Raw genomic sequence first — 24762 nt, 5'->3', positions numbered from 1 at the left:
TGATGCTGTTGCCCGAATACCTAGAAGCATTTATTAAGCACCAATCTGTGCCAGGAATTATGCCAGCTGTTGGGGATGCAAGTAAAAAGGATGAGATAGTCTCTGCCCCAAAGTATGAGGCAGGAATATTTGAGGAGAGCGAACACTTTTGGTAATTAATTACGGTTCTATAGTTTAAAAACATGAGCCAGACTTCAAGAAATAACACAGATTTGGTATATGGTAAGTTCTTGGAAGTCAGAAGGAAATGAAGAATTTTTGTGAGGAACGGATGTTTTGTGAGCGAGCTATAGTCACAGGAGACAGCGTGGCATAGGGGAGGGTGCCCCCGAGTGCACGGCTTGCCCTGGCACAGATGGCCCTTGTGATCCTGGACAGGCCACACAAGTTCTCAGAGCCCCAAGGAACGAGACTACAGACTACCCAGCGGCCGGCAATCCGTATCCAGAGGGAGTGAAACCATAGGTCTGTTCCCCAAAGGCTTAGAAAAATGTCAAGACAAAATGTCTGTAGGGTGGAAATCTCGGAGGAAAAACATGTTCTTTGGACATTACGGCGTGGCCTTCTGTCTCCTTTGAGACACTAACTACCGAGTAACGGCATTCTTTAGGCAATGAGACTCCACGGCCATATAAGAAAAATTCACAGGGACCACAACAACCCCACCTCCATCTTTCTAATAAGGCTGCGCCCGAGCACTGAGGCCTCCGGGATGGTGAGTCAGGACCAAGATGCCCGGCCAGCTACTGGGCAGCCTAGGAATGATCCAGAGCTCCTGGCAAGGAGGACCAGACGGCCTGGGGCTGGGAGGTGGGGGACTGGTCATCCTCCTGACCCTGTACAGGGCATACCCTGGTGCTCATGGGAATCAGGCCAGAAATGCAACTCCAGGAAGAAGAGTCTTCTGAAGTCTCCTAAAGATTATGACTGGGGGAAAGGGGGGAGAATGATTTGCTTTCAAAGACTAGAGAGGAGATCGTCAAGTACTCACCCATGCTGAGGGATTCTTTCTGGAAATCCTTGGTCAGGTGGGAGCGGTTGGTGATGCAGTAGACATATCGTTCTAACACGTACCAACACATCTCATAGTAGAATGGATAACGGAACTTATTGGGGACCTATATAGGGACAGGGTGATAAGCAGAATAAATTGATACTTCAATTCCAAGGAAACCAGTCCCTCTGAGTAATACAATTAGCCATGGTTCCATCCCTTTTCTCCTCTGAAAAAAAAAAAGAGGTTTGAACTTGGTGATCTAACTACCTTCCAGTTAAAATTCTATGATCCCACAGAAGACCTTTTGAGGGTAGAATGCCAAGAAAGTGAACTGACTTGGTCAATGTTTAACATATATTGGACTCTTGCCATCTAGAGGAGGGGGTGGGGGAAGCGGGAGAAAAATTGGAACACAAAGTTTTGCAAAGGTGAATGTTGAATAAATTGTCCACGCATGTTTTGAAAAATAAAAAGCTTCAATAAAGGGGGAAAAGGGGACTTAGTCATCCCAGGATATCGGCCTAATTGAGGAAACAATCACCACAGAAGCCTGGAACTCAGAAAGGCAACCCAGAAACAGTAAGGGAAAATGGCTATTAATTTCTGACTTAGTAAAATGGAGAGTTGTGAAAAAGAAAACTGTGTATATGAAAAACTTTCTGGATTTCGGTTTTAGGGTTAAACCTGTAGACAGAGTGTGATGTCCAATTCAGAAAACTTCTAAAATCCATACCCTTAACAGAAGAGAAACCTAAGATTGGGTCTGTTCTTTGAGAAGTTGCAGGTAAGCTTCTTGAAGGGAAGGGATCTGTTTGGATGATGTGAAAGTCCAAAACCTGGTGCACACAGTCGGGACTGAAGGGAACTGAACTCTGAAGCAGAAAGGACTGACAGGATGGGGCTATCACATCATGTTAAGATATAGATCTCTATCTGCACACAAAGACCAGAAATCTCTGGCTCTGATCATCCATGGCTTTCTCCCAGCCTCCCTAAGAAGAGTGCTCTGGTCCAGCCGAACAACCCAACTGCTCTCCAGAATGATGAGCAGAGAATGCCACGCTGGGAAGGGAAGGCACGAGCTGGGTCAAGCAGCAGCAGGACCTGGGCCCCTGCCACCACACGCAATAGAGAATTCAAACACATACTTGAAAAACTGTTTTGAATCTAGATTCCCTAAGAACTTCCAAACCTCCTCCTGGGCTGAATGAAGATTTCTGTAAGTCTAGGTGCAAGCAAGGAGACATGGGGCCTTTCCAGGCAGCTCAGGTGCTCCCTGGACAAAGGGGGAATGGAGTCAGGACAATGAAGCCCTCAGGAGGGTCAGGATGTGCCGTGCTGTGTGCCTGAATGCTCAGAGGCTAAGAAAACCTGTAAAAGCTTCCCAGATCTTATCCCTTCCCTTTTAGATCACATGTCTTCAGCGCTGCTAAAAGGGAGAGGAATGAACAGGAATCAGAGAGGGCGGTTTGCCTTTCTCTACCGGTTAAAGTGACTGTTTCCCAAATCCAGTGTTTCTTGGACTTTGTGTGAGGGGTCTTGGTAATGGGGGTAATATTCAAAGAACAGGCAGAAGACAGGCATTCAACATTCAAGTTTTTAATTTGGTGCTCAAGAGAATAATTTGTGATTGACCTGCCTCATCATGTTGTTTCACTGACACTAGCAAACAGAGCCAGAACAGCAGGGACAAAATCTCCCTGACAAATGGAAATCGGTGACCTATTAATGAAGAATCTTTACGGATCCTGCTTTCCAGTTTCAGCATTCCAAGGACTACAACTTCAATTTCAGTGCAGCGAGAGGGAAAATTGTGCCTAGAATATCCCTAATGGCTGAGCTGCGGAGGCAGCTGGCTTCTGGACATATTCTAGGCAAGAACAGCCGATATTTGATCATATTTGTCCTTTTCGAAGAACTTTTATGAGAGCAAGCTGCTTTCTCAGAAGCTTCACAAAGAATATTCAAGTCCATCCAAGCCATTATTAAGTGCCTACTAAGGACAAGTTACAATGCTCAGCATAGGGAACTGAAGGTCAAAACCAAGATGGTGGCAGTGCTACTCTGCAGGTACGCAAGGAGCCCATTTGGGTCCTTTCTGGTCCACAGAGAATGAGGTCGAAAACAGAATTCTCTGCTTGGGCTACCATCCAAGGGGGTTTTCAACATCACCTCGGTACATTGGTTCTAGGAGGAGTCGATTGGTTATGCAAATATGGCCCAATGTGGGAGTTAGAAGGGGGAGGGTTGGAGAGGAATTTTTATGTTCCAATTCTAGGAATGGACCAATGCTCATGAACCTGTCCAGTCAATTGGAAAGTATGCTTGAAAACTTTCGGCCCTCTTCAACAATGAGATGAACCAAATCAGTTCCGACAGAGCAGTACTGAAGTGAACCAGCTACACCCGGGGAAAGAACTCTGGGAGATGACTATGAACCACTACATAGCCTTCCCAATTCCTCTATTTTTGTCCGCCTGCATTTTTTATTTCCTTTACAGATTAATTGTACATTATTTCAAAGTCCGATTCTTTTTGTACAGCAAAATAACTGTATGAACACATATACATATATTGTATTTAACATGTATTGGTCAACGTGCCATCTGGGGGAAGGGATGGGAGGAAGGAGGGAAAAAGTTGGAACAAAAGGTTTGGCAATTGTTAATGATGAAAAATTAAGCATGCACATACCATATAAATAAAAAGCTATAATAATTTAAAAAAAAGAAAAGAAAAAGAAAACTTTCAAGTCTCAAAGGAGGCTCCTCGCACATGTAGAACTAGCTATAAATTACTGGAGCCTCGACAGAAGTAAACAGAAAAGAAATCTGCCCTTGGCTGGGCCTTTGGTTATAGATTCATACAGTTCAGGATCTTAGATCATCTGGTCCAATTCCTCGTTTTAAAAAAGAGGAAACTGAGGCATGGAGAAAGAAAGGGATTTATGATCTGATTATGAAATAAACTACATGCTTTCTATTGAAAATCACTGTTCTCCACAACTTCACCACCATATTTTTTTATTTTTTTAAATTTCTTTCATCAAGACTTAACTGGATTACTGCTACTTAACTTAAATAACATTTGTGACTTTAGTCCCATGAATAAACCAATTCCTAATTATATATGAATCCTACAAGGAATGAATAGGATGTTCCTCAACTACATTGATGCTTCAATAATATAATGATTTATTTTCCATATTCACAGCAAACTCAAGAACTGCCTATTTGGTTTTAGCATTCTGTTTATTTAGGAATTTGTCTTAATGTCAGCACAAATGTGTCAGAGAAAATAATACAAATTGAGATACCGGATTAAGAAGTACGAACTAATAAAGTGTTTAAGGAAAACAATAGGCACACAAACTCAAGTTGTCAAATCCTCCTAAGTCAAGCTATTAAAACAACAAAGATAACGTTTAAAAAATTCAAATACTGTTTAACTAGCAGTTTATATAAAAATGAAAGATTCGGAGGATAAAGATGCCAAAGGAAATGAAAATGGCCCAAAAGTGACCTGCAAAATTCCTGGCTGTTCACTGCTAACAAGGAATAAGACCCAAGGATCCTCAGAAAAAGGCACGGGACACGTGGGCTAAATGCATAACTCCTTTGTTTTGTTCTAGGTACCAAGATGAATACTGACATGCATGTTTTGTTTCCAAATAAACTAAAGACCTGAGAGTAAAAGTTACTCTTTAGTTACTGCTACTTACCCGCGTCCGATCTTCAATGTTGTAGATTTTGAGCTGCATGGGGATGTTAAAACTGTGCAAAAAGTTGCCCCCGAACACTAATGTGTCTGTGGGGGTGTATACTGCATGAATCCAGCCTAAAGAGGTAGGAGAACCAACAATGTCTCAAATTAGAGAAGGATTCTCTTGGAGAAGAAGCCCTAGCCTGCTCCTCCTCTTTGAGGCCCTCTGCCCTTCCTCCAGGGTGAGCCCTACTACTCTATTTTAACTAGTTCTTGGGAGGAGTGGCAGAAAAGAGACCCACCCTTCTCCAACCCCACCCCTCCACCAGCCTGGTCCTCTCAGGAGGACCAAGGCTATTGACACGGCTCCTACATGTGGTCCAAACTTAGCCAACCCCTCTCCCCACCTCAGGAAACCTTCAATAACTCTGTAAGATTTTCCCCATCCTTATCCTCTCCCTCCCTCCAAAATGTCTGTCACACAACTTTCTGAACAAAAAGAATGGGTCAAGTCACTCGTTTGCTCTTACAGGCTTCACAGGCTCCCTCGGGCTTATCCTGAGTCCGGTTCAGACGCACTGCCCCTCACAGTCTCATCTCATCTCCCGACCCACAAAATCCACAAACCTCCCTGAATCTCCTCAGGCAGTTTCTAATTCCCCACCCCATCTTCCCCTGAACGCCACTGTCTCTTCTTTAAAGCCCAACTAAACTAGTGCCTCCTCTAGAATGTCTTCTGAGTCCCTGGTTTGTAGCAGGGTCCTGCTTCAAACCTCAGGTAGCAATTTGCTTTGTAATTCTCTAACAATTTATCAAGTAATATTGGGAGTGAATAATGGAAAAATATTAAGTGCTTGCTACGTGCGAAGCACTGCGCTTTATACTCCTACGATCATTCTTGAAAGCCCTCAAACCTTGGCTTCTAAAATTATAGAGTAAAAATGATGAACATTTCTGTCCTTTTGGCCCAGTGGACTTCTTACTGGAACTCTACCCTAAGGAGATTACTAGCAGGAAAGACAGACATAGCTGTGCAAAAATATTCCTAATAGCAAAAAGACTGGAAGCAAAGTGGATAGAATGGAGACTAGTAAATGTATCTAATGCAATATAACTGTGTTGTAAGAAATGATGATGGGCATGGTCTTGGAGAAGCTTGGGAAGACTTGTCTGATTCGATTTAGAGTAAAATGGTACAAGCAGGAACACAGTTTATACAATAACAACATCATCAAGACAGGCAACTCTGAAAAACTTCAGAATTACGATCAACACAATGACCAAGGCCGACCTCGGAGGATCTGTGATGAAGCAGGGGCCTGCCTCCTAACAGAGAGCTGACGGACTCGGGCTGCAGACGGAGACTTAGACTTTGGGAGCACAGCTGAGGAGTGAGTTTTGCTAGACGATGGACATTTATGACAAGGGTTGTTTTGCTTTGCTTTGCTTTTTCAATGGCAAGGAGAGCAGAGGGAAAGACGGTGGTTTTTAAGATAAAAAAACAAGAAAACGAGAACTAATTAAAAATGAATTATGATATACTAATGAAAAGGAACTAATTACTGCACTGTAGGAAAAACAGAGTATGAAGAATTAAAAGAAATATGGGGAGATTTAAAAGAAGGGATGCAGGATCAAGAAGGCAAAAGCAGCTTAACATCAGATACCCTGACTACTGCCATGTGGGTAGACGAGAACGGCAGAAAGAAGTCATTCTCTACACATCATAAACAAAGTCAAGAAGGCTCAGGAAAACGGGGATGAAGCATCTTTAGGGATGGGGTCACTGAGAGCTACACGGCAGAAGGTATGGGCACATGTTGAACGCAGCGTTTCAATGGAAGTCGATCCACTTTCAAGTACCTCAAGAGCCTCTGGAGCTAGCAGACGCTCGCACTCAGTGACTACTGCCTCAGTCATTTCTCGTATTCACTCCATGAGCTCGATATTCTTCGGGCTCAAGGGAAGATGGTGGCGGCTCTCTGGGCCTTGCTTACCTGAAGGGATAACAAAGGTGTACCCCTGCTTGAGCTCAATGCGCTGGCATTCTGACACGCGGTCACCCAGGAAGATATCTCCCTGTTTTCCCGACAGCAGCCAGTTCTCGTACAGTTCCAGGTTTTGGGCCGTCGGTGGTATGAGCCAGAAGACCTGGGGGTTAAAGACTTCAGTCTGTGAACAGTCATTGAGAGGACCCTCGAAATGCTAACTCTCTATAGGAGGCAATGGCCGCCTGGGCCACATGTAGCTTTTCACGCTGCCCACACGGCAGCTTCCACTTCATTTCTAAGAAGGACAGAGTGAGGTTTGTAAACCTTTAGTCGCCTGCCTGGGTGTGAGACCTCCAAGGCAAATGTGCTCATTTCACAGATGAGCAAATGGAAGCCTGGGAGGTGAAGGGGTGTGGCCAATGCTCCCTCAGGAGACCCCCGATTCCTCCTGTTGCTTGACTTCCCTTAGCAGCAGCATGCCGTGTCATAGGAAGGTGTGAGGCCACAGGGTCACTGTGGGGCATTGGACACCGGAGCAGCAGATCGGGTCAAAGCTTAGAGGCTAAATCCACAGCATTATTAACTGCTTTTAGTTCACAATGTAACACAAGTGCCTTTGGGCACGGGCTCATTGGTCTATCTGCTCCAGCTGCTTAAAACACTCTTTTTCTGGTGAACTTACACCCTTAAGAGAGCTGGGGCCCGGGGCAGCCGGGTGCTGCAGGGAGTAGAACACCCCCCTGGAGTTAGTCAGGAGGCTCTGAGCTCAACTCCAGCCTCAGACAGTTGCCGACTGTGCGACCCTGTCAGTCATTTAACCCTGACTGCCAGAAAGAGAGCGAGCGAGCAAGAGACACAGAGACAGAGACAGAGACAGAGCATACATGAGCAAGAGTGTGAGCGAGCTGAGGCACCCAGAGGTTAAGGGACGTGCTCAGAATGTGCAGAGGCAGGACCCGAATCCAGGCCTCCTCGAGGTGAGTTTGGCCCCTTACCGACTCTGCCACCCGGACTCTCAACATGCACAAAAGGAGTATTTCATGTTTGCTCAACTGTGTGCCTTCTCCTGCTTCCTCATGTCTCCACCCAGAATGGTTGGGAAACTTCCTCGCAGATGTTGCTGAGGAATCTCACTGCACAAGAAAAACTTTCTCTCTCATTTGCAGTCTTTGGCCCTCTGCCTGCCCGGGCTCGGGGTGGAGACCACCCCGGCAAAGCCGGGGCTCCAGAGCCCCTCCGAGGTGGGGGTCCCTGTGTGTGCTGCCGCCTCAGGGGATTCCACTGCTCACCGGGCTCTAGCCAACGCCAGCCCTCTCCCTGCCAAGGAAGCTCTATGGGGCGTTCTGTCCTGGAATGGCTCAAGCATCTGCCACCCAGACTCACTGGTGTAATCCCTAACCTTCAACCGCATCACAAAGGTCCCTCCACAGACAGCACCATACCTTTCCCCCCTGGTGTATGTGGTACCACACAGAGGTGCCACCGAAGTCCACGTGAAAGTCTGTGTAGCAGCCCCGGACACTCATGAGACAGTACCTGGCCCCAAAGGAGGAGACACATCAGGACAATGAAAGACGTAACAGCTCACAAAGCCCATTTGTCATTAAACTTTGCCAAGTGTATTCTCCGTCAAGCATGTAAGCTCAAGGCTCGAGACTTTCCATCTGCATAAAGGACATACACTGAAAATCTAATTTTCTAAGGAGAAGCTTGTATTCTCAAGTCAACAAGCAGGTATGAAAACCCCAAGCATCAGGAAAAGGCTGCTCTGGGCCAGTGACAAGAGAAAAGGAGAACACTTTGCTGGACAGGGGTCCACGTATCACCAGGATGTCCCTGGTAAATACTGAGGAATCCTGTGACCTCAGGTCAGAGTTTCACCTGTCCTGCAGACAAAGTTCCACCAGAATTAGGTCTAGAGGGCTCAAGAACATAACAGCCCCAAAGGGGTTTTACTGGGTGGAGAAGGGGGAGAATAGGAAAGCCCTTCCCTATCAGAGCAGCTGTTCGCGGGTGCTTCCATCCCCTCCCTCCATTATTACCGGGCGTTCATTCTGTATCCTCTTGCTCACTCCCAACCAAATGCAAGCTTCCTGAGGGGGCCCATTTACGTCTGCCTTTCCAGAGCCCAGCATGCAGCAGATGCTTGATAAATGCTTGTTGTTGACCGATTTCCCTTTCCTCAGCTGGGCCCCTATCTTGCTGTCGGGACTACTTGAATGGATCCCTACCATTCTGTGTTCTCAACTGCTAGCCAGAGTGACCTTTTTTACTCTGTTTGTCCCCAGGGTTCGTGGCTTTTACTTACTTCTGCACTTTGGGATACTGCATCTCCAGAATGGCATTGGTGGACTCTGTCTGGCTTTCCTTCAAGTGTCTTGGCCACATGTTGTCCACCCAATCGATAAAGTCCACCTACAAGAAGCAAGGAAAGGTGGGGTAATGCTCACACTGACTTTCGCCTTTTCCTCCCACCAATTTGGGGGTGCGGGCAGCAGCTTAGAGAGAGACTAAGGGAGCTGCCCGTGGCCACAAAGCTAGTGAACGTCAGACCTGGTGTTAAGGCCAAGGGAAAGATGGCCTCACTAAAAATACCCTGACCCCAAAATTCCTCTCAGGAGCCAGAAACAAGTAAAAGGTACTACTCTGTTTTGATTGAGTTCAATCACCAAAGAGCTAATTATTAAATGATAACAAAGAAAAACAAATCAACTTGATCACAAACATCAAGGCCTAAAACAAAACCTTCCACAAAGGGATGGAAAACTTCTTAGGCTCCTCTTCTGTCCCACTATCTGATACACTTTTGCTTTGAAAACACATACAAAAGCAGCTCTCTGGAGAGTGTGTGCTTGGAACGGCCGTGGAAGGGCCAAGGTCCCGGCTAGGGGAAAAAGCACAGGAAAAGCCTATCAGTCAAGGTTACAGGGAATCGTTCAGACGAGGTCAAGGTAAAACACAGAACAGACAGTGGAAGTTTAATAGTGTAAGTCTAAGTGTAAGAAAAAAAGCCCCCAGTCCTATTTCTGTTTTCCTATTCCATATTTCTCCAAGCTTCAATGTCTTCATCTGTATGAAGCAGAGTAGAGAGAGCCGAGGGCGACGGGGAGCAGTGAGCTCCCGAGTCAGAGAGCGCTCCCGGGGTCCCCAGCCTGCCTACTACACATCCTGTGTGGCCCCGGCCAGCTTCACCACATCATCTATCTGTTCTAAGAAAATCCTACTCCAAAGAAATGCCAGGTCCAGTCAGGTCCAGAGGGATGCTGATAATGCCAATCGATAACAACTGGGAAAACGTTTTGAAAAATATCAAGCATTGTGCAGCCTGATAAATGTGGAAATACATTTAGAAGAACTGCCTATGTTTAACCTATATTGGATCACTTGCTGTTTAGGGGTGGGGGGAAGATGGGGAAAGAGGGAGAAATATTTGGAATACAAGGTTTTGCAAGGTGAATGATGAAAATTATCTTTGAAAAATTTTATTTTGAAAAATGAAAAGCTATTAGGATAAAAAGGAAAAAATCAAGTATTAAATAATTGAGTTAATAACATCATTAATCAAATACAATTCAAGCTCCATAGGCCCTTTCAGTTTCTTTTATCTTGTGATTGTTTGGGCTTTGGGAAAAATTTTGTTATAAAGAGACCTATTAGAATGGTATTTGCTTTTCCAGGAATACGCTTTTATCCTGGAAAATACCCAAATGCAACCACATTTCTATTGTAGCCCTTCCTAAAAAGACACAAACCTGCTAGGCAGCCAGTGTCAAGTTGCTAAGTTGGGAGAGCACAGGCTGAATCTTCACCTGAGGCCTGCAAATCCAACCTATCACCGGCCTCATTCTGAACACACACCTGAATGCATGGAAAAACCTTCCGATAATTAGAGCTGTCCAAAAAATGAAACAGCCGGTTCAAGAGACAGTGAGTCTTCCCATCATTTGAAAGTTCAAAAAAAAAAAAAAAAAAAAAGCTGCCTGACCACTGAGTGGATATTCGAATGATGCTTGCAGAAATGCTACTCATATCTGAAATTCTGTGCTTCCATGTTTTACTGTTATGAATAAGATACTTTCTGTGTCAGCAGTCAAGGGCATTTCCTGAAAATCAACTATGGGGAAAGTATTAGATTATCCCCTAAATTCCTTTGAGTTTCTCTTCTTTGGCAGTCCTCATTTGTGCTATTTGTGCTCAAATCCTACAACATTTTCCTCAATACTCTGTGTAATGCAACTGTGATGCCCTGAAAGGGCAGTGGAGAACAGACTACTCCAAGGAAAGGACCAGACAACTCTGTTTAATTCTCTCCACAGCAATCTACCATGCCTTCCTTCTCCTTGATTTTCTGTCACCGAAGGAGAGGGAGGATTACCATGCAGGTTTAGAGCCCTTTCTTGGGAATAAATAATCAGAAGGAACTATTTATGGAGGCTAAACGAAGCATCTCATAACAAGGTGTGTGTAGGAGATCAACATGGACAGGTCAGCAAACAACTTCTTTCAACTTGCACCTCTGACTTTTGGGGGAGGTGGTTCAATCAGTAGCAATTTGTAGCCATTAACAATTTGAAAGCTATTATACTCTATATTCATAGAGTTAAAAAAAAAAGAACTTTTGGGGAGGGGTCAGAAGAGAATGAGAAAAAGAATGACCTCTGCCCCAAGACAGCTTCACTGATATCCATTACAAATTTGGGAGTGTTTCCATATGTCCTGCAGTTCCTATCCTGTTCCCAAAACAGGAAAAAACCCAAGGCCTCAGACTGATGCGATTCCTTTAGGAACACTGTCCTTGGAATCAAGTTTCTGATTTTCCAGTTCTGCACTTTGGGTTTTTGGATCATCCATTTCTAAGAGGGGCCATGTGGGCTTTCTGCTACCAACTCTTACTCATAAGGATCCTTTCTCCTAGTTCCAGAATGCAAACGACACAAAAAGACACAAAAACTGAGCTAAGTGCCATGAGTGAGGGAAAGGCCATCTTTGATGTCACTCTAGCATCAGCAGTGACAAATTGCCTTGGCAACTGTCTACCCCAAAGGAAGGACAAAGACTACATCTGCCTTCCAAACCTTCTACAAAAGTGGGAGTCCCAGAGGATCAGAAGATATATATGTTGATAGCTCTCAAATGTACTGATAATTAAATGTATAACTTATTTTACATAATAGAAAATATGAATAATCTGAAAGGAGATGGGAGAATAAGTATCATGTGGAATCAGACTTAAAGTGACAAACAGAACCACTCCGAGATAGAGTTTGTGCCTCAACTAAGTTTTAGTTCCAGGTCTACAAAATAAAAAAGGAAATCCCGGGTCCAAAAATTAATAAACATAGTTAACCCAATGTCTTTCTGGGAGCTGTCAGTCATTAGCTATGCTGAAGTTATGGTGAAACTAAACCTCTCTGCTGCATAGCAGTGGTGAAACTTCCCTTTTCTATTTATTTACTACTTTCTTTTTAAGCGACTGGTCTCCTTAACTTAGACTTAAAGAAGACTTTCATCATTCCTAACACATCTGAGAGGGAATTTTTTCCTAAACTTCCTCAACTAGGGCACAGACTCAGGGATGACACTATTCTATCTCTAAGGCCTGTGGTAGTCTCAATGACCTGAGTTCGGGACTAGCTTCGGAAGCTTCAATCTTAAGAGCATTAACATTTGGGGCAGCTAGGTGGCGCAGTGGATGGAGCACCAGCCCTGGAGTCAGGAGGACCTGAGTTCAAGTATGACCTCAGACACTTAACACTTTCTGGCTGTGAGACTCTGGCAAGTCACTTAACCCCAACTGCCTCAGCCATTAAAAAAAAAAAAAAAGCACTAACATTTTCAGGGTAAAGCTTTCTGTCCTTTTCAGCACATTCATGAAAAAGGTATGAATTTTACAAAAACGAACAAGCACCTTACTAACGTCACTTGTTGGAAGGGAAAGAGTTGGGTTAAAAAAATTACCGTGGTAGGCCTTTGCACCATGTTCTCCAGTCTGGTGTGGCTGAATTCCAGGCTGATAACATTATAGAGTTTTTCACGCTCTTCCTCTGGAGTCTCATAATAGCGGGTCCACTGGGCCATGGTCATTTCAATGCCTTTCTGAGTGTTCACATCCATGACATCCACCAATCTCCGGCTCCCTGTCATGAAAAGCTTATTTTTGTATGTGTGCCAGGAACCAGTATTATCAGTCATGTGATAACACACCCAATCTCCTTTCTATTCTTCTAACCAACTCCTTTATGTGCAATCAAAGGGAAGGAGAGGCACGATGAAACTACCAAGTACCCCTGATAGGCTAAAATAAGGGACTGATTAGGTGAGAGGCCAGGCAACTTCACAAGGAGAAACAAGACTATTTCCACTGGCAGAACTAGAACCAGAATTTAAAGCAAGTATCATCTGTTCATCCTTCGATTATAATCCTTTTTTAAAAAACAAACAACAAACAACTCAACCAGTGAAAGTTTTTAATGTAGAACTAATTCAACAAACAGGTATTGGTCAGGTACTCATTACATACAAAGTACTTGCCTCAGTTTATCATCTATTGTTGGAATCTTTACAAGCTGCTAACTCATTAGAGTTGATAGATTATTGATCTGATCTTACAAGAAGATGTTTTGGGCCAGAACCTGAAACAAGGTACTAAGTAGAACTAATTAATACACCTTTACTCACTGGAGTTCACAAGTATGCCAGATTCACAAAGTAAAATTGCAAGAATCATTGGATTTCTTGAATCTATAAAACAGCAGTAATGGCAATTTCTAAGGCGGGATGTTGTAAGGATCAAGTGAGGTACCCACAATGCACTTGGCAAATCTTCAGTTATTTACTATATATAAATGGGAACGATAACACTCTCAGACACAAAGATGAAACGAACAAGGAGAGTGACTCAATGAACTTATCATCTAGTAGAGGAGAGAAAGCAAATTGGGAACTGCCATGGGAATGATACAAACAAGCTTCTCAGGAAAGAATGAGAAAGAGTGAGAGCGAGTGAGTTAAGGAGAGAAAACAAGTAAGCCAGAAAGGACAGGCCCAGAGCCCACCAGCCTTGAGTACTCAGGAAGGATTTTCTGGTAGAAAGAACATGTAGTGGGTGATATGGCCTGCTGAGTACCCATGCTCATGGAGCAAGGGGAAGCATGGAAAGACACACAAAAAGAAGCAAGATAATAAGCCACAGAGAGAGCAAAGGGTCTGAGGACTGGGTAGTGTTCAGCGTCAAATGGGGCAGACTGTCAAAGAACATTATGGCCTGGCCTGTACAGGCCTTAGAAGGTTTGCAACAACATTTATGACCTAAATGTCCCAAGGAAATTATAAGAGAGATAAAGAAAGACAATATCCAAGGGGACTAGACAACACGGTTACAGGATGGTTTTTAGAGTAAAATACAAGTATAAATAAAACAAACTTTTAGGTATTAAAAGCTTCAGTCATCTTTTGTGTTAAAGGAAAAAGTAGAATTTCCTGTATATTAACAAAAATGAGTACCATTAAAAATCTGGAAAAACTGATCATATTCCAATTAAATATGCTTTAAAGATGCTCAAACACTGAGATATGATAGGGCTGGCTATTGATAGTAGAGAGCACGGCTCCCGGCTTCCCAGGGAAACCCCAAGCGGTCTTCTGATGACAGTTGGAGAACTATCTTACGGACTGAGGGGAGAGAATGACTGGCTGACCCCAAGTACTTTTTGGTGGCCACGATTCCACTTCACACTGAGCATTCTGACGTCATTAGCAGGCCTGGCACTCTTACAGCCGGCCATTTGCTGGATTTCTCACTGGCCAGCTGTGTGAAATCTATCACTGCTGTATTACACAGCATCTGGGGAGCAGCCCCACCTCCATCACAGGCTGCAATTTTATGGCATTTTCAAGGAGATACTGCTATTAACAGCAAGCAGATCTTTGAGGGATGGCAAGAGGAACAAGGAAAAGGCAAAGGAGATGGGCACTAACGGGTTCAATAAACTTATGGGCGCGTCCTTGATGGGCAGCCCCAATAGGCAAGAAAGGCAGGGGAAGTGTAGTCACATTTTAATGTGAGGGCAGTGGCTGAGTCAGGCCTGGGGACTGGTTCTGATTGGGAGGCGACAGTGACCAAGGGGCAAATGTCTGAGTTAGAGCGGCTGAGCCTGTGGGTGTGCAGCCCTGCAGGACTGAGCATGGACGCCGGGCGGGACGGAAGACGCTAAGGCGGAAGCATCCCTCTGCCGTCCACAGAAGAAACAGAGAGAGAATTGCAAAGGACATTCTGGTGGCCGGAAGCAGGCACTGCAGCTGATCATTTCCAAAGCAAGATGGACAAGTCCATTTGCCTATAGTGTATAGAACAGGACTGTCTAAGGAGGAAAAGCTAATTCAGGCAAATTTGAGATTTCTGCTTAAATGAGAGAGAAGAAGAAACCATTTTTAGCTCCAACTTTTTCAGAAAGATAACTAACCTATATCCAGTCTTAGTGAATAAAATTAATTTTGCAATCCTTCTGGGTCATCTTGGATCTTAAACACAGAGTAGGCCTTAAAGTATTTGGTGAATCACTGAGCACCCTCTGAAGATCTGACCAGGACAGGTTTGGTAAAATTTTTTAAAAACCCCCCAAAAAATTAAAATAAATCTTTTGAAATCTACTAATGTATTGTTAGGATTTCTCTCTTTCATAAAAGAACTAAGTAACATTCTGATGCAAGTTTTTCCTAAAGAAGCTTTTCAAGATACTTACGCTTTTTGTGGAAAATCCCATGCTTACATGTAAGTAAATAAAAGTATGAAGTAATCTGAATGGGGCTGGGATACTGACAAGAAAGGCTTCCTTTGGAATCAGCACATGAGCTAAGCTCGGAAGGAAGCTGAGGACTCTAAGAGGCAGAGGTGAGAAGGGATCCCTATTCTACAGATAAGAAAATCAGATACTAGATTGAGGCCATGGGAGATAGTGATAGTTTCCATTTTAAAAGAAATTTGTATAAAAGTTCTAATTTGATTAGGAATAATTTCTTGGTTAAAATCCAATGTCTAAAATAGTTACTTCCCTTCTCTAGTAAGTTATTCTGGAAGATTGGACTGATTGATATGAACAAAATGGCAGCCAAGGGAAAAAAAATGCCCTTTTCATTGCCCAGGCAAGATGCTTGTAGGTCTCCTGGCATTTGGGGCTCATCTGATCTATTACTATTAAGTTTTTTCCAAGTGTTTACCCCAGGCTTAAACACCATATCCCTCCCTCAAAGGCCTGGAAGTCCAGAGAGGAACTTACCCACACACAATTTCACATCATTCACAGTGAAGTCCGGATCAGGCATCCTAGGAAACAAACAGCAGAGTAAGTGCAAAAGGAGTCAAAAAAACTGAACCAGAATGGCTGTAGGATCTACTTCCCACAGAAGACTCCTCTCTCTGCTTTTTGGTCACCTGTCTTTCTGGATCACCTGTTTGATTCTCCATTCAGCAGTTATTATTAAGAGAATCAGTTGTCCCCAGGAGCACAAGACTGACATTTCTCAATGTACCCATCCATTCTTCCAGCCCACTTACTTTATTCCAAGTCCATCAGAATTCTTGAAAATCAGAGGGTCTCTCAAGCCACCCCGCTGGATATACTCTACATTAAAATCTGTCACCAAAGGAAAACAAGCATTAGAAAGATCCAAGTTTCACCTAAAAGTTCAAAACTTAATTTAAATACAATTTGTGCAAAGCTTTGATAACTTTTGGTAACTGTCCCTGTCCTTGATATGCCTCCCTCCCCAGAAAAAAATAACATTAATTCTATTTTCTATAATAAGTACTATTCCACCCAACCACCCACCTCCCATCCATATGCCAAAGAGCAAGGCTGACTGACACATTGAGAATCCCACAAATGAATGATTTATGTCAGAGGAATATAAAAGGACTTTCATTTACATTATTAACAAGGACAGGGTCCTTCAGGAAAAACCCCTTCCTCAGCTATCCAAAAAAAGTTGGCACCTAATATCCCTTAAGATTCCTCACTGAGGAACCCACAACTACAAAAAAGCACCAAAGACAGTTCTCAAACTCACCAGTTGGGGTATATCAACAAACACTTGCTACACACCTACTATGTGCACCAACTCTTGCTCTGCTAGGAGGTTTCCCTGAAGTGTTAGATCTCTTGACACCATCCTCCTATCCTTACTCCTTCATTTATGGTTCAACAATGAGTTGACTCTCCCCAGCCTCAAGGTCAATTCTTCAACACAACCTTGACCCCACTCTCTCCTGTTTTCTTGAGTAGATCAGCAGTCCCTCAATCATCTTGTCTCTATTTTCCAATCATTACCTATCCATTAGTTCCTTCCTTATTGTCTTCAAATATACCCATTCTCATTTCCTCATTTCTACCCTAAATTTCAAGAAAAAGTACTTTATTGCTGGCTTCACTTCCTCTCTTCTTACTTCTCAATCCTTTATAAGCTAGTTTCCTGGCTCATCACCCAAATGAAACTGCTCTCTCCAAGTTAAAAAAAAATAATCTTTTAGCTGACAAATCTAACACCCTTTTCTCACTTGCTGCAATCTTCCCTACTGGAATCCGTCTAACCATTCAGTAGTCAAAGTGTTTTCCTAAAGAGCAGATAATTAAATTCTTGTTGAGTGATCTGGTATTCTCTCTGATAACCCCCTCTCAAGTCTCTTTGAGAGCCTTAGTATGCCCATTCTCTGTATCTTCAGGTCTCACATCTCTATGCAGAAAGCTCCTATATTCATAGCCCAGTATAGCATCACAAACTGTACATTTGACTATTCAGACTGGATGTCTCAGGAACATCTTAATCTCAACATACACAACCCTGAGCTCATTATCTTCCAAATCACATCTATTTTTTAAATTTCTCTATTTTTTGTCAAAGACATCATTATTTCCCCAATGTTCCTAGTTAAAAACACATTGACTATACATTACAACACACACACACACACACACACACACACACACACACACACACATTTTCTCTCCAAAGAGAATATAAGTTAAATATGTTTACATATATTGTATTTAACATATATTTTAACATATTTGAACTGCCATCTGGGGGAGGGGATGGAGGGAAGGAAGGGAAAAGCTGGAACAGAAGTTTTTGCAAGGGTCAATGTTGAAAAATTACCCATGGATATGTTTTGTCAATAAAAAGCTATAATTAAAAAAAAACATAAAAAAAATTATATGTAACCCAAATAAACCAATCAATCAATCTGGATTTCTGGGAAATAAACAAAAACAAAAACACAAAGAGAATATAAGTTTCCTGAGGACAAGGATCTAATTTTTGTCTCTGTATCTCCAGTATCTAGCATAGTGCTTAGCACACCATAAGCATTTATTGAGTTTTGATTAAAGAGCATTATGCCAGGGTTTAGTTAAAAGACACAAAATTTATGCCTGGAAAGACTTACATAAATTGATACTGAATAAAGTGAGCAGAACCACAAGAACACTGTACACAGTAATAGTAAGATTATATGATGGAATGGGCTCTTCTCAACAAAGGAGATGCTTCAAGGTAATTCCAATAGACTCGGGATGGAAAATGCCATCTGCAATCAGAAATAGAACTATGGGGACTGAATGCGGATTGAAGCATAGTGTTTTCACCTTAACTTTTTGTTTGTTTTCTTTCTTGTGGGTTATTCCCTTTTGGTTTGATTTTTCTTGCATAACATGAGAAATATGAAAACATCTTTAAAAGGGTTGCACATATTTAACTTCTATCAGATTGCTTGCTGTCTTGGTGAGGGGGAGGTAAGAAAGGAAGGGAGAAAAATTTGGAACATCAAAGTCTTATAAAAATGAATGCTGAAAACTATCTTTATATGTAATTGGAAAAATAAAATAATATTGAAAATTTTAAAAAAGAGAAAGAAAAATAACATAAGTATATACATATATATGTACTTATGTAATAACATATATATAATAATATAATAATAATAATAGATTGGCTAAAATGATAAAGGGGAGAGTGACAATTGTTGAAAATGATGGGGAAAAACTGGGACACAAATTCATTGTTGGTAAAATTGTAAAATGATCCAAGCATTTTGGAGAGCAATTTGGAATTATGCCCAAAGAGTTATTAAGCTACCTCTACTCTTTGACCCAGCAATATCACTACTTGGACTATTTCCAAAGATGATTACAGAAAAAAAAAAAAACTTGTGTGCTCTAAAATGTTTATAACAGCTCTTTGTGGTGGCAAATAACTGGAAATTGCAGGGATAGCCATTAATTGGGGAATGGCTAAACAAGTTGTGGCATATGATTTTGATGCTTTTTTTTTTTTTTTGCACTATGTTGTAGAAATGCTTATTTTATTCCATAAATTAAAAATAAAATTGAAAAAAGATACAAAGATTATTTAGATAGAGCTTTGATTAGTGAGGAAAGAGTAAATAATACCAACCTTTTCCTTCCATAAAGGTGACAAAGCTAGCATTGTATTTGTTGGTGTGGAGTTTTTCATCCAAGTCAAAAGTCCTTTTTCCTTCAATTTCATCATCAGAAATACCATCATCTTCATAGCGTCTTCGCATGGTGCCACGCTGTAAGAAGGAGGACATGGCACTCGTTGGTAGCGGCAATTTGGGGGTTCCTCTCCCATAAGGTTACAGCATTACCCAATAGTGCTAGGGCACCATCTCGTCCTTGTACGTCACCAGCAATCATGCATTAAATCTCCTACTCACGTAGACCTACCTAGTCCTTCCTCGAGTTAAAGAACAGCATCAATGACAGAATGTATGTGAATTGCAGAAATAACACAAATGAAATCGGACTCGTGCCAACTTCTTGAACAAGCTGACAGGATCACCAAGTTTAGAGGAAGAACAGTTTTTACAGATTAGTCTAACAAAGATTTCATTGCCCTGTCTATCAGGGCAATAGCTGAACTTACGAGCATTTTCAAGTAATAACACAATATATTTCCATTAGGAATAAAAAACCAAAATCTCTTGTCAGCCTTACATTAAAAGCTTCAAGAACCACGTAACCCTGAGGACAGGTGCAAATATCTGCCAGGCAGTTTAGCAGCTGAAACACAGGCTGGCCAGCTCGCAACCATTCAAGCCGATCATCTTCAAAGAAGAGTGGGGTACATAGAGGGAAAAAACATTAGAACTGAGGAGAACAGCATGGCTGTTCAGTTCACATAAAGGCTGCCCACTTCTGTGACTCATATTCCCTTTCCTGTGCCTTGCACAGCTCGCCTTTGGTCAACACCCCAAGTGGCTGATCATTCTCTGACTGACACCTCTTAGGCCCATGTCCTCCTTTACCCAGTCACTCCTGCAGCAGCAGCCAAGTTCTCCCTTCTTCCCCATCTTCTCTCAGGTGCATGAGAAGGATCAAGCAGGCAAAGCAGTGACAAGAACGAGAATGAACAGAAGTAGGAGCTAGCACAAGAGGAAGGATCACAAATTAAGACATCCTCCAGGTGATAACCTGGAAGGCCATGGCCTTCCCAAGCATTTTGCCATCTGTCTGGCTGCTGCCTCTCTCCTCCCAGAACAAACACACTTTGGATCTGGAACCTGACTTCCACAGTCTACCTCTATCTCCCCCCTTCCCAATTTTCTTTAATTGCTTTATAAAGTGTTAAACCAAGATAAGAAAAAAAAAAGTATAAGCCCCATTGACTTAAAAAGCACTGAAAATGTTTAATAAGAACAAAAAAGGTTTTTGTATTAATAAAATAAAAATTACTTAAAATGGTTTATTTGATCTGTTCTAATATTATAATTTCTGCATGCTTTATTATGTACAAAATATAATTCATATAATAGTGTAAATGTATATATTGTACACATATGTATTGAGAAGCACGTCTAAAAAAACTGATGGAAGCTATGTTCAAAAAAGGTTTAAGCCCACCAGCAAAAGAAGCAAAGTGATGTAAGGTCAAATCAACAAACATTTCTTAAGCACTTACTATATGCCAGATAAGTATTGAGAATATAGAGAAAGGAAAGAAACATCCTATGCTCTCAAGGAAGTCCCATTCTAATGGGAAAGCTAGCAAGCAAACAACTAGATATAACAAGAAATATCCATGCAGAGAAAGCACCCGCTTGCCATTCTTGAAAATATGGAACTTAGCCTCCAAACTTACCATATGGTGCATAATCTTTGCAAAACCATTATTAGACCTCAAGGCCTCAAGCTTAGAGATCAGAAAAAGAAAAAAAAAAAGAACTCACAGATACAAAAATATTTCTAGTAACTCTTTTTGTGGTAGCAAAGAACTAGAAACCAGCAGCTTGCCCAACAACTGGGGAATGGTTGAACGCTACTGTGCTGAAAGGGCTTTAGAGAAAACTGAGAAGATTTTTACGAGCTAATGAAGAGTAAGATGATAGAAGCAGGAGAAGAACTTACACGTCATCCAAAAACCTACTGGAAACAATTCACAGCTTTAGCAAAGTTGCAGGATATAAAATAAACCCACGCAAATCATCAAGATTTCTATATGTTGCTGACAAAGCTCATCAACAAAAATGACTGTAGACAAAATAAAATACTTGGGGTTCTACCTGCCAAGACAAACCCAAGAACTACATGAATATAATTACAAAATGCTTCTCACACAAATGAAATCAGATCTAAACAACTGGAAAATTATCAATTGTTCATGGCTAGGCTGAGCTAATATAATAAAAACGACAATTCTGCCTTGTTCAGTGCCACACCAATCAAACTGCCAAAACATTATTTTATAGAACTAGAAAAAATAATAACAAAATTGTATAAAAAAACCCCAGAAGAACAAAAGGTCAAGAATATCAAGGGAGATAAACCAAACTTAAAACTATATTATAAAGATGCAGTAATCAAAACCATTTGGTACTGGCTAAGAAATAAAGTGGTGGATCAGTGGAATAAATCAGATACACATGACATAATCAGCAAGGCCTATAGCAATCTGTTATTTGATAAATGCCCAAGCTCCAGTTTCTGTAATAAAAATTCACTATTTGACAAAAATTGCTGGGAAAAACTGGGAAATAACATGTCAGAAACTCATCATAGACCCACATCTCACACCCCATACCTAAATAATGTCAAAATCAGTACATGATTTGAGCAGAAAGAATGACACCACAAACAAATTAGGAGAGAGCAAGGGATAATTTATCTATCAGATTTTTGGAGAAGGGAGAAATTTATGACCAAAGAAGGATTAGAGAACATTATGAAAGGCAAAATGTTCAACTTTGATTACATTAAATTTAAAAGTTTTTCTACAAACAAAACCAACAGAAACAAGATTAAAAGGGAAGAACAAAGCTGGGAAAATTTTTTACAACTAGTATTTCTGATAAAGGACTCATTCCTAAAATATATAAAGAACTCTGTCAAATTTATAAGAATACAAGTTATTCCCAAAATGATAACTGGTCAAAGAATACGAACAGACAACTTTTAGATAATGAGATTAAAGCCACCTATAATTATAAGAAAAAATGCTCTAAATAACTATTGATTAGAGAAATGCAAATAAAAATAATTCTGAAGTACCACCTCACATCTCCCAGACTGGCTAAGATGACAGGAAAAGATAATGATAAATGTTGGAGGAGATGTGGGAAAACGGGGATACTAATGCATTGTTGGTGAATTGTGAAATGATACAGCCATTTTGGAGACCAACCTGCATGCATATTCTTTGACTCAGAAGTGCCATTACTCAATCTGTATCTCAAGGGAAAAGGACCTATATAGCAGCTTTTTTTTTTTGGTAGCAAAGAATTGGAAAAGGAGGAGATGCCCATCAATTAGGGAATAGCTGACCAAATTGTAGTACAGGAAAGTAATGGAATATTATTGTATAAAAAATGATGAACAAACTGATTATAGAAAGGCTTGGAAAGATTTACATGAACTGATGCTGAGAGAAACAAGCAGAATGAGGAATACATTATATATAGAGACAGCAAGAATGTGAGATGATCAACTATGAAAGGCTCGGTTCTTCTTAATGATTCAGTGATCCAAAAAAACTCCAGTAGACTCTGAACAGAAAATGCCATCTACATCCAGAGAAAGAACTAAGGAGACAATGTAAATCAGCACATGATATGTTCACTTCTTTTTTCTGTTGGTTTTTTTTTTTAAATTTATTTCTCCCATGGTTTTTCCTTTTTGCTCTGATTTTCTTCTCCCATCATAACTCATAAAGTAATATGTATTAAAAATAAACTTACTAAAATTAAAAACAACAACAACAAAGAACTTACATGATCATAATATTTTAAAGGTAAACAACTTTGTTCTTTCTTTTCTTTTCTTTTTTTTTTCTTCTCCAATCATTTATTTTGAAATATTGCTGACAGGTAGTTCTTTCACATGTACTTAACATAAAGTTTTCTTTTTTTAAACCCCTCCAAATCTTAATTTCAATATTATATATTCTTTCTGGATTCTCTATTTTCGGTGAAAACTCTATTTAGTGAAACTAATGCCTGGGGAATCTAAGACAAATAACTGAAGAATTAAGAACTGATCAAGGCATTGAGTAACTATTATTTTAGAGGCCCAATGATGAAATATAATATCCATTTCCCAACAGGGAGGTGATAAATTAAAAATGCAGAATGAAACATACATATTTGCATGTGGACAATAGGGAACATCTTCTGCTTGACCAAACATATTAGAAGGGGTATTTTTTTTTCCTTCTCAATGTGGGGTGGAAGAGAGTTGGGGAAAGGATGTGTCACATTCAAAAGAATATATTGTTTCAAAAAATGAGTTTTGTAGAGTGTTTCCTACGAGAATAACTTATTTAGTTAGTATTGGTAATAATTATTCTTTAAAATTTGATAGAATTCTCCTATAAATCTATCAAGACAAGAAGTTTTTTTTTCATCCTTTGGTAGTCTTTTTATAGCTACTGCCATTTCAAAATATTTACAGCTGCAAAGAACTGGAAACAAAGTAGATGCCCAATGATTAAGGAGTAGCTAAATAAATTGTGGTCCACTTATACAACAGAACATTATTGAGTTTTAAGAGACAACAAATGATGAACAGAGAAACATGGAAAGATCTACATGAATCGATGATGAACAAAGTAGAGCCAAGAAAATATTATATACACAAAATGATTATAACAATGTAAATGGAAAGAACAATTTAAGAGTAAATGTTGCAAAATCATAAATAACAATCTAAGACATTCCCATCTCACTGTTTCTCAAAAGAAGTTCAATATTATTGTTTTATAAGAAATGACCAGCAGGATGAATACAGAGAGGCTTGGAGAGACATACATGAACTGATGTTAAGTGAAATGAGCAGAACCAAGAGATCATTATACACTTCAACAATAATATATGAGGATCAATTCTGATGGATGTGGCCCTCTTCAACAATGAGAGGATCCAAATCAGTTCCAATTGATCTGTAATGAACAGAACCAGCTACATGCAGAGAAAGAATACTGGGAAATGAGTATGGACCACACTATAATATTTCCACTCTTTCTGTTACTATTTGCTTGCATTTTTGTTTTTTCTTCTCAGGTTATTTTTATTTTCTTTCTAAATCCGATCTTTCTTGTGCAACAAGATAAATGTATAAATATGTATACATATATGGTATTTAACATATACTTTAACTTATTTAACATGTATGGGACTACCTGCCATCTAGGGAGAGAATGGGGGAAGGAGAGGAAAAGCTGAACAGAAGTTTTTACAAGGGTCAATGTTGAAAAATTACCCATGAATATGTTTTGTCTATAAAAAGCTATAATAAAAAATAAAATTAAAAAATAAAAAGAAGTTCAAGAGTGGGTGAGATATCCATATTTTCAGACTTTTTCAATGTAATAATCAGTTTTTATTTGATTTTCCCCATATATTTTATAATAAAGGATGGTTCTCTGTTATGAGGTGTAGGTGGTAATAATGGGGAAATATTGGCCACAAAGTTTTTTTTTTTTAATAAATTTCTTTTTAAAATGTCTAGTCAAATTAATAGTTTCTTGAAGATAGGGGGAAGGAGAAATATTTTGCTTTCCCCTCTA

General features: G+C 40.7%; 1 protein-coding gene across 6 annotated transcripts in view; it reads right to left on the bottom strand.

Moving 5' to 3' along the window:
• KDM2A (lysine demethylase 2A) overlaps positions 1–24762 on the bottom strand; it is a 96040-nt gene that overhangs the window by 22173 nt on the left and 49105 nt on the right. For 5 of the 6 annotated variants that reach the window (XM_051966116.1, XM_051966113.1, XM_051966112.1 and 2 more), the window contains 9 exons: positions 19138–19276; positions 16244–16322; positions 15966–16012; positions 12649–12827; positions 8999–9105; positions 8133–8226; positions 6697–6850; positions 4719–4834; positions 992–1118 (listed from right to left, as the gene is read on the bottom strand). In XM_051966116.1, the coding sequence (XP_051822076.1) occupies positions 992–1118; positions 4719–4834; positions 6697–6850; positions 8133–8226; positions 8999–9105; positions 12649–12827; positions 15966–16012; positions 16244–16322; positions 19138–19276 (1042 nt within the window). Of the gene's footprint in view, positions 1–991; positions 1119–4718; positions 4835–6696; positions 6851–7685; positions 7728–8132; positions 8227–8998; positions 9106–12648; positions 12828–15965; positions 16013–16243; positions 16323–19137; positions 19277–24762 lie in introns of those variants that run through there. The other variant, XM_051966118.1, reaches the window with a different exon arrangement.

The sequence above is a fragment of the Antechinus flavipes genome, chromosome 6 (genome assembly GCF_016432865.1).
Source record: "Antechinus flavipes isolate AdamAnt ecotype Samford, QLD, Australia chromosome 6, AdamAnt_v2, whole genome shotgun sequence".
NCBI lineage: Eukaryota > Metazoa > Chordata > Mammalia > Dasyuromorphia > Dasyuridae > Antechinus > Antechinus flavipes.
Note: the sequence above shows the minus strand (reverse complement) of the source record. Positions and strands in the feature narration are given on the sequence as shown.